Source organism: Toxotes jaculatrix, chromosome 18 (genome assembly GCF_017976425.1).
Source record: "Toxotes jaculatrix isolate fToxJac2 chromosome 18, fToxJac2.pri, whole genome shotgun sequence".
In the NCBI taxonomy this organism is placed as follows: Eukaryota; Metazoa; Chordata; class Actinopteri; family Toxotidae; genus Toxotes; species Toxotes jaculatrix.
The window spans coordinates 16,425,787-16,438,446 of record NC_054411.1 but is presented as its reverse complement, the minus strand read 5'-3'; the positions used below and the strand labels follow the sequence as shown (position 1 = coordinate 16,438,446).

The following is a 12,660-nucleotide window of genomic DNA, read 5'->3' as shown; positions in this document are numbered from 1 at the left end:
ATTTGATAAACATTTCATCCACAGACACTGACACATAATGTGACAGACAGATAAAATGCAACAAGCTGAGCTTTGTCGTTTTCTTCCTGTCACACCATGTCTTCCATCAGTAGGTAAAAATTGAATTAATCTGATCTGCTGGTGAAAATGTCAAACATGAGGGGCTGGAAAATATCACTAAAAACACATAATGAAGTTCTACTAATGCAATAAAAAGGCTAAACTAAGCAGTAAGGCACAGAGGGATGAGGGGAGTTGACATCGAGGCAAAAAGCAAAGCGAATATGTCTCTAATAATAATGGGCTTCAAATCATAATATGCTAGAAGACACGTCGGGTAAATTTCTGAACAGCGTTTTCATTTGCACATCAGCAGTGAGCGTTCACCTGAGTAGGTTTGTTGATGATATTAAATCAAAGATGAGCGAGGCCTCCACTCGGGTGAAGGAAGCAGCACAACAAACCACAGAAAAGCTGTGGTACAGTCGCTAGATGGTTGTGTGTCTGTATTGTAGCATTTCTGTATCTAGCAAGTGCTTTATTGAATCTGCCTGTAAAGTAGGGCGTGTGATTAACAACACAGACTAATGTAAACAATGTATAGAAACTGTTTGAGGGTGTATGCTAATAGATGAGGACTACGCTCAGTACAACCTGCTTGCAGCACCTTTCGACCTCACCATGGTAGAACAGCTTGAAGTGCACTCCATCCATCTTGCCATAGGAGGAAGATGAAGGCGGGTCGGTGGCCTGCGTCACACAAAGCAGCTTCAGCACCAGAGGGAGTGAGTTCACTGCTAAACAAAGAGAGAAAGAAACAAAGTACGACTGGAAAAAGGAAACTTAGAAAAGAGGTGGGAGAAAGACACAGGAAGGCAGATACATAACTAACTAACTAAATATGAACACAATGAAAGTGAGTGAGGGAGAAGAACTCAATTAAACAGTTAAAAGAGACAAGAGTGAACAACACACATATACAACTGTGTGTATATGTGTTTGAGGGAGAGAGAAAAAGATGAGGGTGCAAGTAAAAGACTCCTAGTTTTCAGTAAAGCCAAAGTAGAGGACAAACTAATATCTTAAACAAGTGAGAGTATCTTGCATTGACTTGTGGACTTCATGATGTTGTTGTTTGCCAGCAAGAGGTGGCTGGAGCAAACAGTGATCATCAAGAAGAAGCAAGAAGAAAAAAAAAAACTCATAAAATGTTAAGATGACTGTGAATGCTTAAATTACAATATTCAGAGTCTGGATCCAGGGAGGGTTCAGGGTGGAAGAAACTCACAGAGAGAAAGCAGAGAGGGAATGTGAAGAGGGAGACGAGATGCAAGGAGACAAAGCGCGGGGCCACACTATCAGGATAGAGACTGGAGAAAGATCAGGCAGAATAGTCATCTACATACTCCCTTCACCACTGTAGTGCATAACATTAAAATATCTCCCCTTGGGATGCCGCCGCATTAGAGGCTAATGTAAAGTATATATTAATGCAAATTACAGAGGGCTGAACTGGAACACATGCAGGATAACAGTCTGTAATCCCCACAGGGCCTGGGATGAGCATAAAGCAGGCAGAGGCTAACCACAGCAACAGTTTCTGAATCCCCCAGCTGGTCCACTGGTGTTGTGCCCTTCAGCAGCGCTCATTAACCTGGTCAAGTAAACAGATATAATAATGCCATCTGGCAGACACCTCTACCTAAAGCACACTACAGCACCAGATAAGCATGCACAGAGCTGAACCTATAGACCTTTAAGAGTTCATGCACTGCCTCATCTGGACAGGACAGCATTTGATTTCACAAGAATCAAACCTACACCGAACAACAGTAACATTATCGAGGAACTATATGAATTCACTTTTCGTGAATTTGCATTGTGATGACATGATCATATTGTATTATTGTTATTAAGTCAAGATTTGCCTTTTTGCTCTTTCCTTAATTCATGCTATCTGAATACTGAGGTTTAAAACTAACATTTTATCAAAGCTGAAACCAATCTAAATAATAATAACAGCCTTATGCACACTGATACTGCTGTGGTGAAAAAAAAAAATCAGTGCTATAGGTTTCAAACAGGTAGTCATGTAGATAAACTGGCATCGCACTGTCTGTATTGACAAAGGATGCTGGGAGGATTTGTTTTAATGGATTAATGGTTCTTCCCTTTAAACATTAATCAGTGGCGACAGTGTTCTGGGAACTGCTTTGCTATTTCCTTCCAATTTAAAACAAACCAAGTTTTGTGAGACACTCTGAGATTACATTTCAGTCAAAACCAAGTTTGCCTGGCAGGAGAGTTAAAACAAACAGCACCATCACAACCCCATATTACCGACATATAAACTAACCATTTTACGCTACTAAAAGACATAACACCCTATTTAATTTTTTAATACCACTCTCTCTTAATGTGACTGTAATCAGCCTGCGTTCAATTCTGTCTTTATAACACTGTGCAACCATCAGAAAGAAAACATTGCAAGGGTGAATGACCCAACAAACCTAAATGGGCACAGGTATTCTATCAAATGATCCACTATGTGAGAATAATTAAACTAAGTGCTTTCGCTTGTGCCAAATGGACCAATTAATCTATGAAAGTAACTTTATAGATGTCTTACTCTGTTTATACCAACTGTTATTTCCATGTCATTATTTAAATAGAGTTTGTTGACCTTCTCAGATCTGACTGGAATGATCCATTCCCTAAACAAGGAGCAGACAGCAATGTGTGTGACTCCACCTGCACACATGTACTTGGGACCCACACCCAAGGCAACGACACCGCTAACTGGGTGTGTCCAAAAATTATTATAGTAAAAGTTGCCACAGAATGCTTGGTCAGATTTAGTCTTATTTAATTAAATTCTGATTTAAAAACTGATTTAAAGCACGTTTTTATTGACTCTATACTGTATTTTATAAATGGCAGCAACGGCACACAACCATTTGTGGTAAGAACATGAAACACTGATAGAAGTGACAAGTTTGCATCATTTTGTTTTCTTGTAATGTGCTGGTCTCATCAAATGTGAGGTACACGCTATGTAGTGGGAATTCTGTGGAGACACATTTAACCAAAATAGCTTTTCTTAATCAAAAATAACTATTCGGTCAATACGAAGAGATGGGCATCTGAGACCAAACAGCCCAGGTGTGGCTGCTGCTGCTGGCTGTTTATAAAACTGCGATTTAATTAAGTAACTCTTTCGGTGTTTGCTGTGTGGGGAGAAAAAAAACTGTCAGGGTGGATTTGTTCTATTACATCTCACAGTTTAGGAGTCCACTGGGTAAACCCGTGAGTGTATGTATGTGCGTGTGTGTGTACACGTGTGTGGGTGTACTATGTGTATGAGCCTGTATAGGGACGAGACAGTTTCATTTAAAGCTTTCATTTGCTATGCTAAGTTTTAATATCTATGACTGAGGCAGAAAAACACCCAGGAAGAAAACAAAACGATGCCTGCATCATAAAATGTAAACTCAGGAGAGCAAACAGCCACATTTATCTCAATCTATTAGCTCTATTTAACTGTATCTGTGCTTTAATGAGATATAACTGGGCGTCAAATCAAATCTGTTGGCATTTAACTTGCAGCATGATAGTGAACAGTCACTGCTGTAGAAAATCTTTGCAAAAATGGGTGACATTCTTTTGTGTGAGGAGCTAAACGTATTATTGCAGCGATAGATTCTGCAGCCATAAGAGCCAGAAAGTTATTAAGGTATTAGTGAGCGCTGCTGTGTCTAAATTTGGCCACAGTGTATGACTAAGCTAAGAGGTTTGAAAAACTGAGAACAGTTAACTCCTTAAACGATGTGTCTGCACAGCAGAGACCAGTAAGCTTTAATAGACAACAGTGCAGTTTTCATCATCAAAAGACAAAACAATTGACAGGTTTATGGCCCATGAGGAAGCTAAACCATAAAGTGGTATAAATTGGTTCAGTGTGATTAAATTAGAAGAAACAGTAGGTCTGTGTATGTGTCTCTCTGAGTCTATGGGATTATATATGTTTACAGCATGTGTGCATGCAGTGATAGTGTGGTAAACGCTGAATCTAGGAGCCAGACACAGAATAGAGAGGGTGTGGTTCAGAGTGCAGTCTGTTTAAAATATGCTCTGTTATCAGAAGTTGTGATCAAGCATAACATATTCAAAACTCCCTGATTGATTCGCATTAATTTCATATGAAAGAATCCATTAATGCTTCATCACTGCACTGCAGGTGCATGAAGCTGTCATAAAGGATTTATGCAGGGTGATTTATCTCTGAATTTCCAATGAATTGCTAGTAAAAGTGTAAATGAAAACCGCTGTTCCAGTTTTCATCACCTCTACAAGGAGCTTTCTTGATAAAAACACTGCCTCACTAATCATAAAACTCAACAAATTCTTAAACTGAAACAACACAGTACCAAACTTCCCAATGTCTTCCATTACAGTACATCTCATCCTATCCCTTGAAATAAATTTGAGCCATGGGGTAGCTGAATTGAACAGATTTTTGCCTCAAAAGTGTTTTTTCAAAGGATGAAACAGAACCTCTACATAATGATATTCTTCTCCTGTGAGTATATGGTCTCTTACCCTGTTTAGTGCCTCCCTGTTCGAGCCCATGGCCCACGTTCTCCACACTGAGCCTCTGTAGTGCCTGGAGAAGGGCTGGTCTAAGTTTGGTACACAAATCCAGCTCATAGTCTCTCTGACCACGCAAAAGCACTTCCAGTACCCCCAGGGCTCGCTGTGCCAGGGGGCCCTCCCTGGTGCAAAGCATGTCCTGTCGTCATACAAACAAACAAGACAAATACAACGACAGGCAAACTTTAAAACAAACACTATTGTCTGTATCAGTATTATCTGATACTGTGCAATGGGACACGAGTCTTATGAGTGTGACACAATGCAACAGCAAATAAATCCAAGTTCCTGTTTGGTTCTCACCAGTAGGGTCAGTATGACAGCTGGGTACTTCTCTATCAGAGTCAGAAGCTCTGTGGTTTCTGTGTCTGGCTCCTGATCCTGCCTCTCATCTGCACGGCTTTCTCTCTTCTCTCCCTCCTCCCGTACGTCTGCCTACACCCAGGAAAGAAAAGCAACCACCTTTTCATCAGTTCTGATTTCCATTTGCGAGAGTTCAAAGGGAATTAAAAAACAGTCTAACACATCACATGCAACACTTACTCTGCTGGAGTGAGATTAATTGGTGAAACTTGTTGGAGTGAAACAAGTCAAGCACATTCAATTAAGTCGGTGAAAATTACTCATTTACTATAGTAAAGTGAGTCTGAGATAGAAGTGAAACAACTCTGCCCTTACCATGGTCTGCCCTGCATCTGTGTGCTGTGCCTGCTCGGTCAGCCAAAGTTCCAGGACCAAGGGCCCAAATTTCTCTGCTAGCTCCGGATAGTGACAGATGAAATGGAGGAGTGCAGGATGGTGGAAGTAGAGGGAGGAGAAGCTTTGGCAAGAGGAGAGTGCCTTACTGATGCAGTTCAAATGAACCTTGAGAAGGTTGGTAAAGAAAGATTGAAAAAGATGAGCACACACACACACACACACACACACGTCAAAAAGGGTTTGTTTTTCTTCAGAACCCAAATGTGAGACTGCTTTTTAAACCCCACTAAAGTAGAGACCTTAGTCACAACAGGACATATTCTGTACAGCATCTGTATGTACACACACATATACTACTGTTACTAGCTTAAAAAAAAGGTTAAGCCATAATTATTATTACTGCCGCTGAATCATCTGCAGCACAATATGGATTTTGCATCAAAAGATGAACATGAGCTGTCAAGCTTGGATTCTCAGCTCTTCATGGCCTCCACATTAATGGTTTCCACATTAAACCGAACAGAACTCTAGTCCTGGTACATGCTGTTCTCTTTCTCTGTGCACAGAAAACAACATCACGTTGAGCACCTTCATCTTGATGAAATTTTGACATGTTAATGTGGCACTGCTTGTCGGTACACAAGCAGTGTAAAAAAAAATATAACAATAGGACTTGAGGATTTTTTTCACATTGTTAGGTTGATTCAAAGAACAGAAAATAAAAAAAAAAATAAAAAAAACTGACAGCAGACTTTTTGTCTTGGTTGTTAAGGTGTATTTTGGTAAGCATCAAAGATAAGGGATGAATGGTAAAACAGTTCAAAACACTGAAAATGTATGAAAATGAGTCTGAGTCAACATGACGAAAATCTCCCTAACAGTTATGATCTGCAAGGTATGGAGGTTTACTACTGCACTACCTTTGTAACCTACACAGTGTGTGTTGATGTGTGTTCAGTGAACTGATCAGTTACCCCATCCAGGCTGGGGCTCTTGTCCTGTGTCACTGCCAGCAGGTAGAGGGCAGAGCGGAGCACAGAGCGAGGCGGGGCACAGCTGCCCTGCTCCTGCACTGAACGCAACAGCCACATCACACAGGAGAACACTGTCTGGTCTGGGAGGAGCCTGAGAGAGAGAGAGAGAGAGAGAGAGAGAGAGAGAGAGAGAGAGAGAGAGAGAGAGAGAGAGAGAGAGAGAGAGACACACACACACACACACACACACACACACTAATGATGACATTAACTTACAATATTACAAATACCCACAGATGTGACCAAACATTTACATCTGAATGTATACAAACACAAAGACACAAAAACACATGAATGTCAAACAAACCTCAGCAGACACGCTCAGTGTGAGGGGGTAATAATGTGGACAAACACACAAACTCTGTGTGCAAAGCAGACAAAGTGCTCCAGGGCCATGTTGATGTCGCAAACTTGCTATCGCCCTTTCTCACGCAAAAATACACACACACACACGAACACAGTGCAGAAAAATCTATACCATCACAAACACACACACACGTATACACAGATCCTATCATCTTGTACACATACACTACACACACTCAGCCCTCCTACACTATGTAAATCTCTGGCCACAGCTACCATTAATCTTGATGAGACCACACAGTGGCAGGGAGAGGCTTTCATCTCCTTCCCCGGGGGTAATGCATAGCCGAGGTTCCACTGAAGGACAGATTAAACTTTCCAAAGAAGCTGATGTCTCTCTGAGGCCATAAAATATGTACTTAAGAAAACCCTCAATGGGCCATGGCAGTGCTACTAGAGCAGGGAGAGATCTACAGCAACATGCAAAACCAGCTGGCCTTTTTTTTTTTTTTTTGGGTAGGACCAAGTGATATACTGATATAATTCTGATGCTGTGATATGACACCAGCTACCAGCTGGGATTTTGGATATTTCATTACTGTGATAGAGCTCAAATGTTGTATTTTCTGCTGTCATTAAAGCAAAGCCAAGCGGTCCTTTGTGAAGACATTTTCTCAAGTTATTAAACTTGAAGCTGAGTAAAATCAACAATGAATGTCTCTGTTTCATCATCATCATCCACATTAATAATGAACGTTTCTCAAAATTACTTTTATTATTGTCAAATATTTCTGGAAGCACTTCTGACATCTCTATAAAAAACTTCACCTCAATATTGAGAAGATGTAACATTTGGTTAAGGCAATATCATCGAAGCCATACTCCCAGTTTTATAGACAGACAAAACTGGGGCACAGACTAGTGGTGCAGCTGGCTGGCTGCCAGCACTAGTATAGAGTACAAAGAGGTGTGGTGACATTTTACTCCTTATATTGATTCCCTAAGCACAGGTAATACAGTGCTACCAAGAGCTACTCAGCTGCCACAGAGTCAGGAAATTACTGGCTTACTCAAAGGCGCATTTTAAGGTGCAAGTAGATGCTGCAAAGTCTGTATACCTGACTCAGATTAGGCTTCCCCTTCTTACAAAACCACTCTGCAGCAGTACCGCACACGTGTTTAGAATTTGTATCAGTAAAATGCTTTTTATTGATACTGAAATACTTCAATACTCCAATTACCAGCTCGTGAGATTTCGCTTTTTAATAAGCAAAATGTCTGCAAAACCAAATGCCATTCTCCTCTTTCAGCACCATCTTACCTGTCTCCTTGCTGCAAGGCAAGGTGCAGAATTATCACCAGACAGAACTGAGTGGCCCTTGGCCCTTTATATTCACACAGCTGGAGTCCTGGATTCTCACACAGCAGAGAGGGCCAGTCAGACAGACGACAGCACAGAGAGGGAAGGTTGTACAGCAGAAGATTCTCCACCTCCTCAGCACCTGGGGGATGAGCAAGGAAGTACAACAGAAACAGAAAGTAAAGGTTTAATAAACAATGCAAAAAGTAGGAACAGGACAAAGTTATAGAAAGAGGGTGAGAGTGAGCGAGAGAGAGAGAGAGAGAGAGAGAGAAGAAAAGAAAGAGGAGAGAATATGGATGAAGGATGGAATAAAGTAAAACACAGCAGAAGAGGCCCTGAGGCCTCATTTACAAAGGACTATTACTCACCAATTTTATGTTTACGACTAAAGCCAAGCCAAAGCTGTGGTTTATGAAAAATTCATCTGGAGGCTAAAATGAGTGGGGATATATTCTGATTTCACACTTTTCCAATTACCTATATTATATACAAACATAAAGCCAGTATTCACCATTAACCAAGCTATAGCTGTCATGGATGCTTAAATTCAATTTCATTTAAGACATTCTTTGAAAAAGTCATACATACATATATAATATAGCAAAGTTAAAAAAAAAACAAAAAAAAAAACAAACTTTTTTTTTTAGCAAATGAGCTCCCTAAAGAAAAGGAAGACAAGATGGAGAGGGCACATGAAACGATGGGACGGGAACAGTGAGAGGGGAAGTGAAGCTGCGAGAGAGAGATGGATGAAGACGAGAGACAAGAGAGACCACTGTGATATATATGAATAAACAATACAACATAAGATGGGAAAAGATAAAAAAAAAAAAGAGAGAGAAGAGACAAAGGGTAACCATAGCAGGGAATTCAAAATTTTTTTGTGAAACAGCAAAAAGAGTAGATTTATCTGCATTGGCTATCCGTTGCCTCCATCTCTGAGTGGTCTTTAGGGAGCGGTGGGGGGCAAGGGAAGAGAAGCTAGAGAGAGGCTTATGCAACTTATAAAGGACTGAAAAAGAACAACACAGAAAGAAAAGGGAAAACAGAAAATGGTGCAGTCTCTTGCAGGACACGGGAGAAAGACAGAGAGATGGCACGAAGGGAGGAAACTAAGCCATATGCAGTTTACAGTACGGGGGAATCATGGGGAAGCTGGCGAACAGCACCGAAGAGAATGAGCACGTGGAGATGGCAGACAGGGATGAGGGTCACTGATGCATGACTGCACAGAAGCTATAAAGCCACAGAAGGGTCTGTGGGGAGTGAGACTACCAATCAGCCAGAGAGGGGAAAACAAAGTGAAGAAGGGAGAGGAGTCAAAGAAATACAGAAAGGAGGAGGAGGGGAGATAAATATAAACAGGAACCAAAAGGGTACGTGGACAGCAGGAAGCTGCAGATTCATGGCAAGACAGAGGGTAGGGCCAAAAAGAGAAGCAGGGAGAAGAATAAAAAGATGTCAACGATGACTAAGGGAGTCTCAAAGGAAGGACTGGGAGAGAGAGGAACACAGCAAAGGACAGACAGATGATGAAGATGAGAGGGGAAACAACAGATGGGAGAGAGACAAAAAACAGACCTACAAAGCATGCTGCAGTGACATGTTGCCTCCTGTGCAGGTTTTGATCAACAGAAAAGAACAGAAGAAGAAAGAGAAGATGAAAAGAAGAGAAACACTGTCTTAAATGCCCACAGCTGTTGTACAGTTATCAGACAGTTATGCAAAAGCACAAAGGATACCGTTTAATAAATAGCCAACAATTAATTAACATTATCAGAGTAATTCAATTAACAAAACACACAATAAAAAAAACTGACAAAAAGAGTGCACAAAAGAAGACAGTGAGGAGAAACAGCAAAACTAAAATCTATTTAAATTCAGTTAAGAAAGTTTGAAATACAGACTACAGTGGACTTTTTAAACAAGAGACATATCCAGCACAAAATGGAACGATAAAATTCAGGATTAGAGTAAAGAAAAATGAGCGAGAGAACGGGCTGAAAATGAAACTGAAACAAAACCGATAAGGGCGATGAAAGGGAGGAAGATGTTGACAGGGAGAAAAAGGAACAAACAGGAGTCTAGCTCCACAGAACTCATTATTCACAGCCACAAACACAGATTCCCACATCTACACAGTCGCTCATACAACTCTTACATCTCATTACCTCAAAGAAATATTTTACTCAACTATGGTCTCAATGTCACAACACGTCCCCCGAGAACAACTGCAGTTTTCAATAAAATAGCTTTTTTTTTTTTCATGTCAGGGGATGTCACCGTCATGTAGAAAGACACAGAGAAGGAAGCAGTGGTGAATTTTGGTTATACTCAGTTACTACTTCACTTAGCTGAAGTTCATTTTCTTTAATATTATTTACTTCAGTCTCGCACAATAATAAGCAACGGCCCTTTAATTTGACATGTTATCTGTGTTGTCACAAAGTGCACTTACTTTTAAGAGACCTTAACTCTTACAAGGAACATAGAAGCAGCAAGCAAACACTGTTCAGATTTCAATTCAATGCCATGTTTATACTGTCTATACTTGTTTATACTATACTGAAGCTGTCATTTAGTGTCTTTGTAAACAGTTTTTCTAAAAATCAAATTTTTCAGTTTAAGGCAATGACTCCACTTTTTCTCTTTTTGATAAATGTCAAATACAGACAGCCTGACCGAGTGAGCTGATGTTGCTGAATATTACATTCCTTTCTCCTTTGAATTCTGCCAGGTGACAAATTTTATGAACAATAACTTTTACTTCAGCTAGGAATGTACATCAATATATAATAATACACCAATAAATTAATTATCAATGACAGAATGAACAAATAACTATGATAAATAAATGAATGATGGTTACTCAAGTCAGAATGTCTCTATTTCTAATTCACTCCCTCCACAACAAATGAGTTTTACTTCACTCGGTTGTTCGACTTTAGCAGAAAGATGTAGGTGCTAAAACACATCATTGTATGCACGTTTACACAAAACAAACACATCTTGAACACCATCAACACTTCCATTCTGCACAGCAGTCTCAGATAACTGGTAGTATGACTTCATTGCTTGGAAACTGACAGGAACAACAGGGTTTTTTTTTTTTTTTTTTACTGGTGCTACGTGTAGTTCTGTGAGCAGTGCAAGTGAGTGTGTGCATATGTGCATACCATACTGGTAGGAGCCAGAAGCAGGGTCTGACTGGGAAAGCAGACACATGCTGAGTTTCTGTAGAAAACCACAGCACGATGCATTCAGATTAGGGTTCCTGAAAGAATTGGTAAGAGAGAGAGATACACACAAGGCAGAGAAAATAAACACAAAGAAAAGGCAGGAGAAAGAGAGCAGGGAAACTGAAAACAGAAAAAAAACGAGGGCACTTCAGACAAACAGAGCACACATCCTCCACAGTGCTCGGTCAATACAGTGAAAAGTGAACAGCGAGACAAAGGACAGGATGTGCCTTGACTTAGTCCTTTCAAATATGAAACACAGACACGGCGTGGTTCAGTTTCATTACAGCTCAGAACTGAGGGGCCTAAAGCCTGCTGAGTCAACCACATTTATGACCGCACTGACACACACGAAAGCACAAACAGACGCACTCACACACACATACACCCACAAAGGCACATATACTTACATACGCAAAACAGCTAAATCTAAACACACACAACAAAATCAGTATGCTTTGATGCTGCAGATCTGTTGCTCTGAGACAGACACACTGCTGAGAAGACTGGCTTATTGGAAAAAAGTAGACCGAGTGACTCAGAAATGACAGATGCCTCAGTCGTGTTATCTGTCTCATTGTTCAATATGCCCCGACAGAGAATGATAATGAGAATTTTCTGAGCCACTGTGGCTTAATACACACAGACACACACAGACACACACATCTTTTAGACAGCAGTGCTTTGTTAATTCCTGTGTATAAGTGTGTGTGTGTGTCCTCAGGTTATCCTCTTACAGTGTACCTGTTTCCTGCACAGAGGAGGCCTTTGTGTTCCAGAGCAAGCCTGTAGAAACCAGAGGACGCTGGAGGGAAGAGAAGGAGAAGAGCAGAATAAAGGAAGGATGAGACAGCAAGAGAGAAAAGAGAAAGAGGAGAAGGATGATGATAAAAAACACTATTTATATAACACACTTCAAAACAAATGTTTTAAAGTACATCACACAAAGAAAGGAAACAAAAACATGACAAAGTACGCACATATTCTAACTGAAAATCTGCAACTAAACAGCTCAGTACTCAGAAAAGGTAGACAAATCTTCAGTCTAAGGACAAAAATAAGCACGGGTTCAACAAGTCAGTGGTTTAAAAGTTCTCAGCACACGAAGGAGAAAGCAGAAGGAGAAGAGAAGGAGGTAGAGAGACATCTGACAGAGCGAAGGGGGAGAAAGACAGAAAGAGAGAGACACCTGTCATCATTACGCCAGAAATCAGGTGCATGATTCAGCTTCAGTCCATGTCACATTCCTTCACATTTTAATCTCACACCTAATTTTCAAACTATCCCCCCCCCCCCCCCCCTCACACATGGTATTCTAAAAATACTCTGAGGCATCAGGGTGAAACGCTCATCATATGGCTATACAGGA

At 40.6% G+C, this 12,660-nt stretch overlaps 1 protein-coding gene across 1 annotated transcript in view; it reads right to left on the bottom strand.

Moving 5' to 3' along the window:
- Positions 1–12,660, bottom strand: part of LOC121198712 (meiosis inhibitor protein 1-like) — a 49,075-nt gene that overhangs the window by 14,658 nt on the left and 21,757 nt on the right. Inside the window, exons 16-23 of the mRNA XM_041063011.1 lie at positions 12,036–12,096; positions 11,229–11,326; positions 8,011–8,191; positions 6,324–6,474; positions 5,329–5,514; positions 4,954–5,085; positions 4,600–4,789; positions 681–797 (exon numbers count right to left, since the gene is read on the bottom strand). Of these exons, the coding sequence (XP_040918945.1) occupies positions 681–797; positions 4,600–4,789; positions 4,954–5,085; positions 5,329–5,514; positions 6,324–6,474; positions 8,011–8,191; positions 11,229–11,326; positions 12,036–12,096 (1,116 nt within the window). The remainder of the gene's footprint in view (positions 1–680; positions 798–4,599; positions 4,790–4,953; positions 5,086–5,328; positions 5,515–6,323; positions 6,475–8,010; positions 8,192–11,228; positions 11,327–12,035; positions 12,097–12,660) is intronic.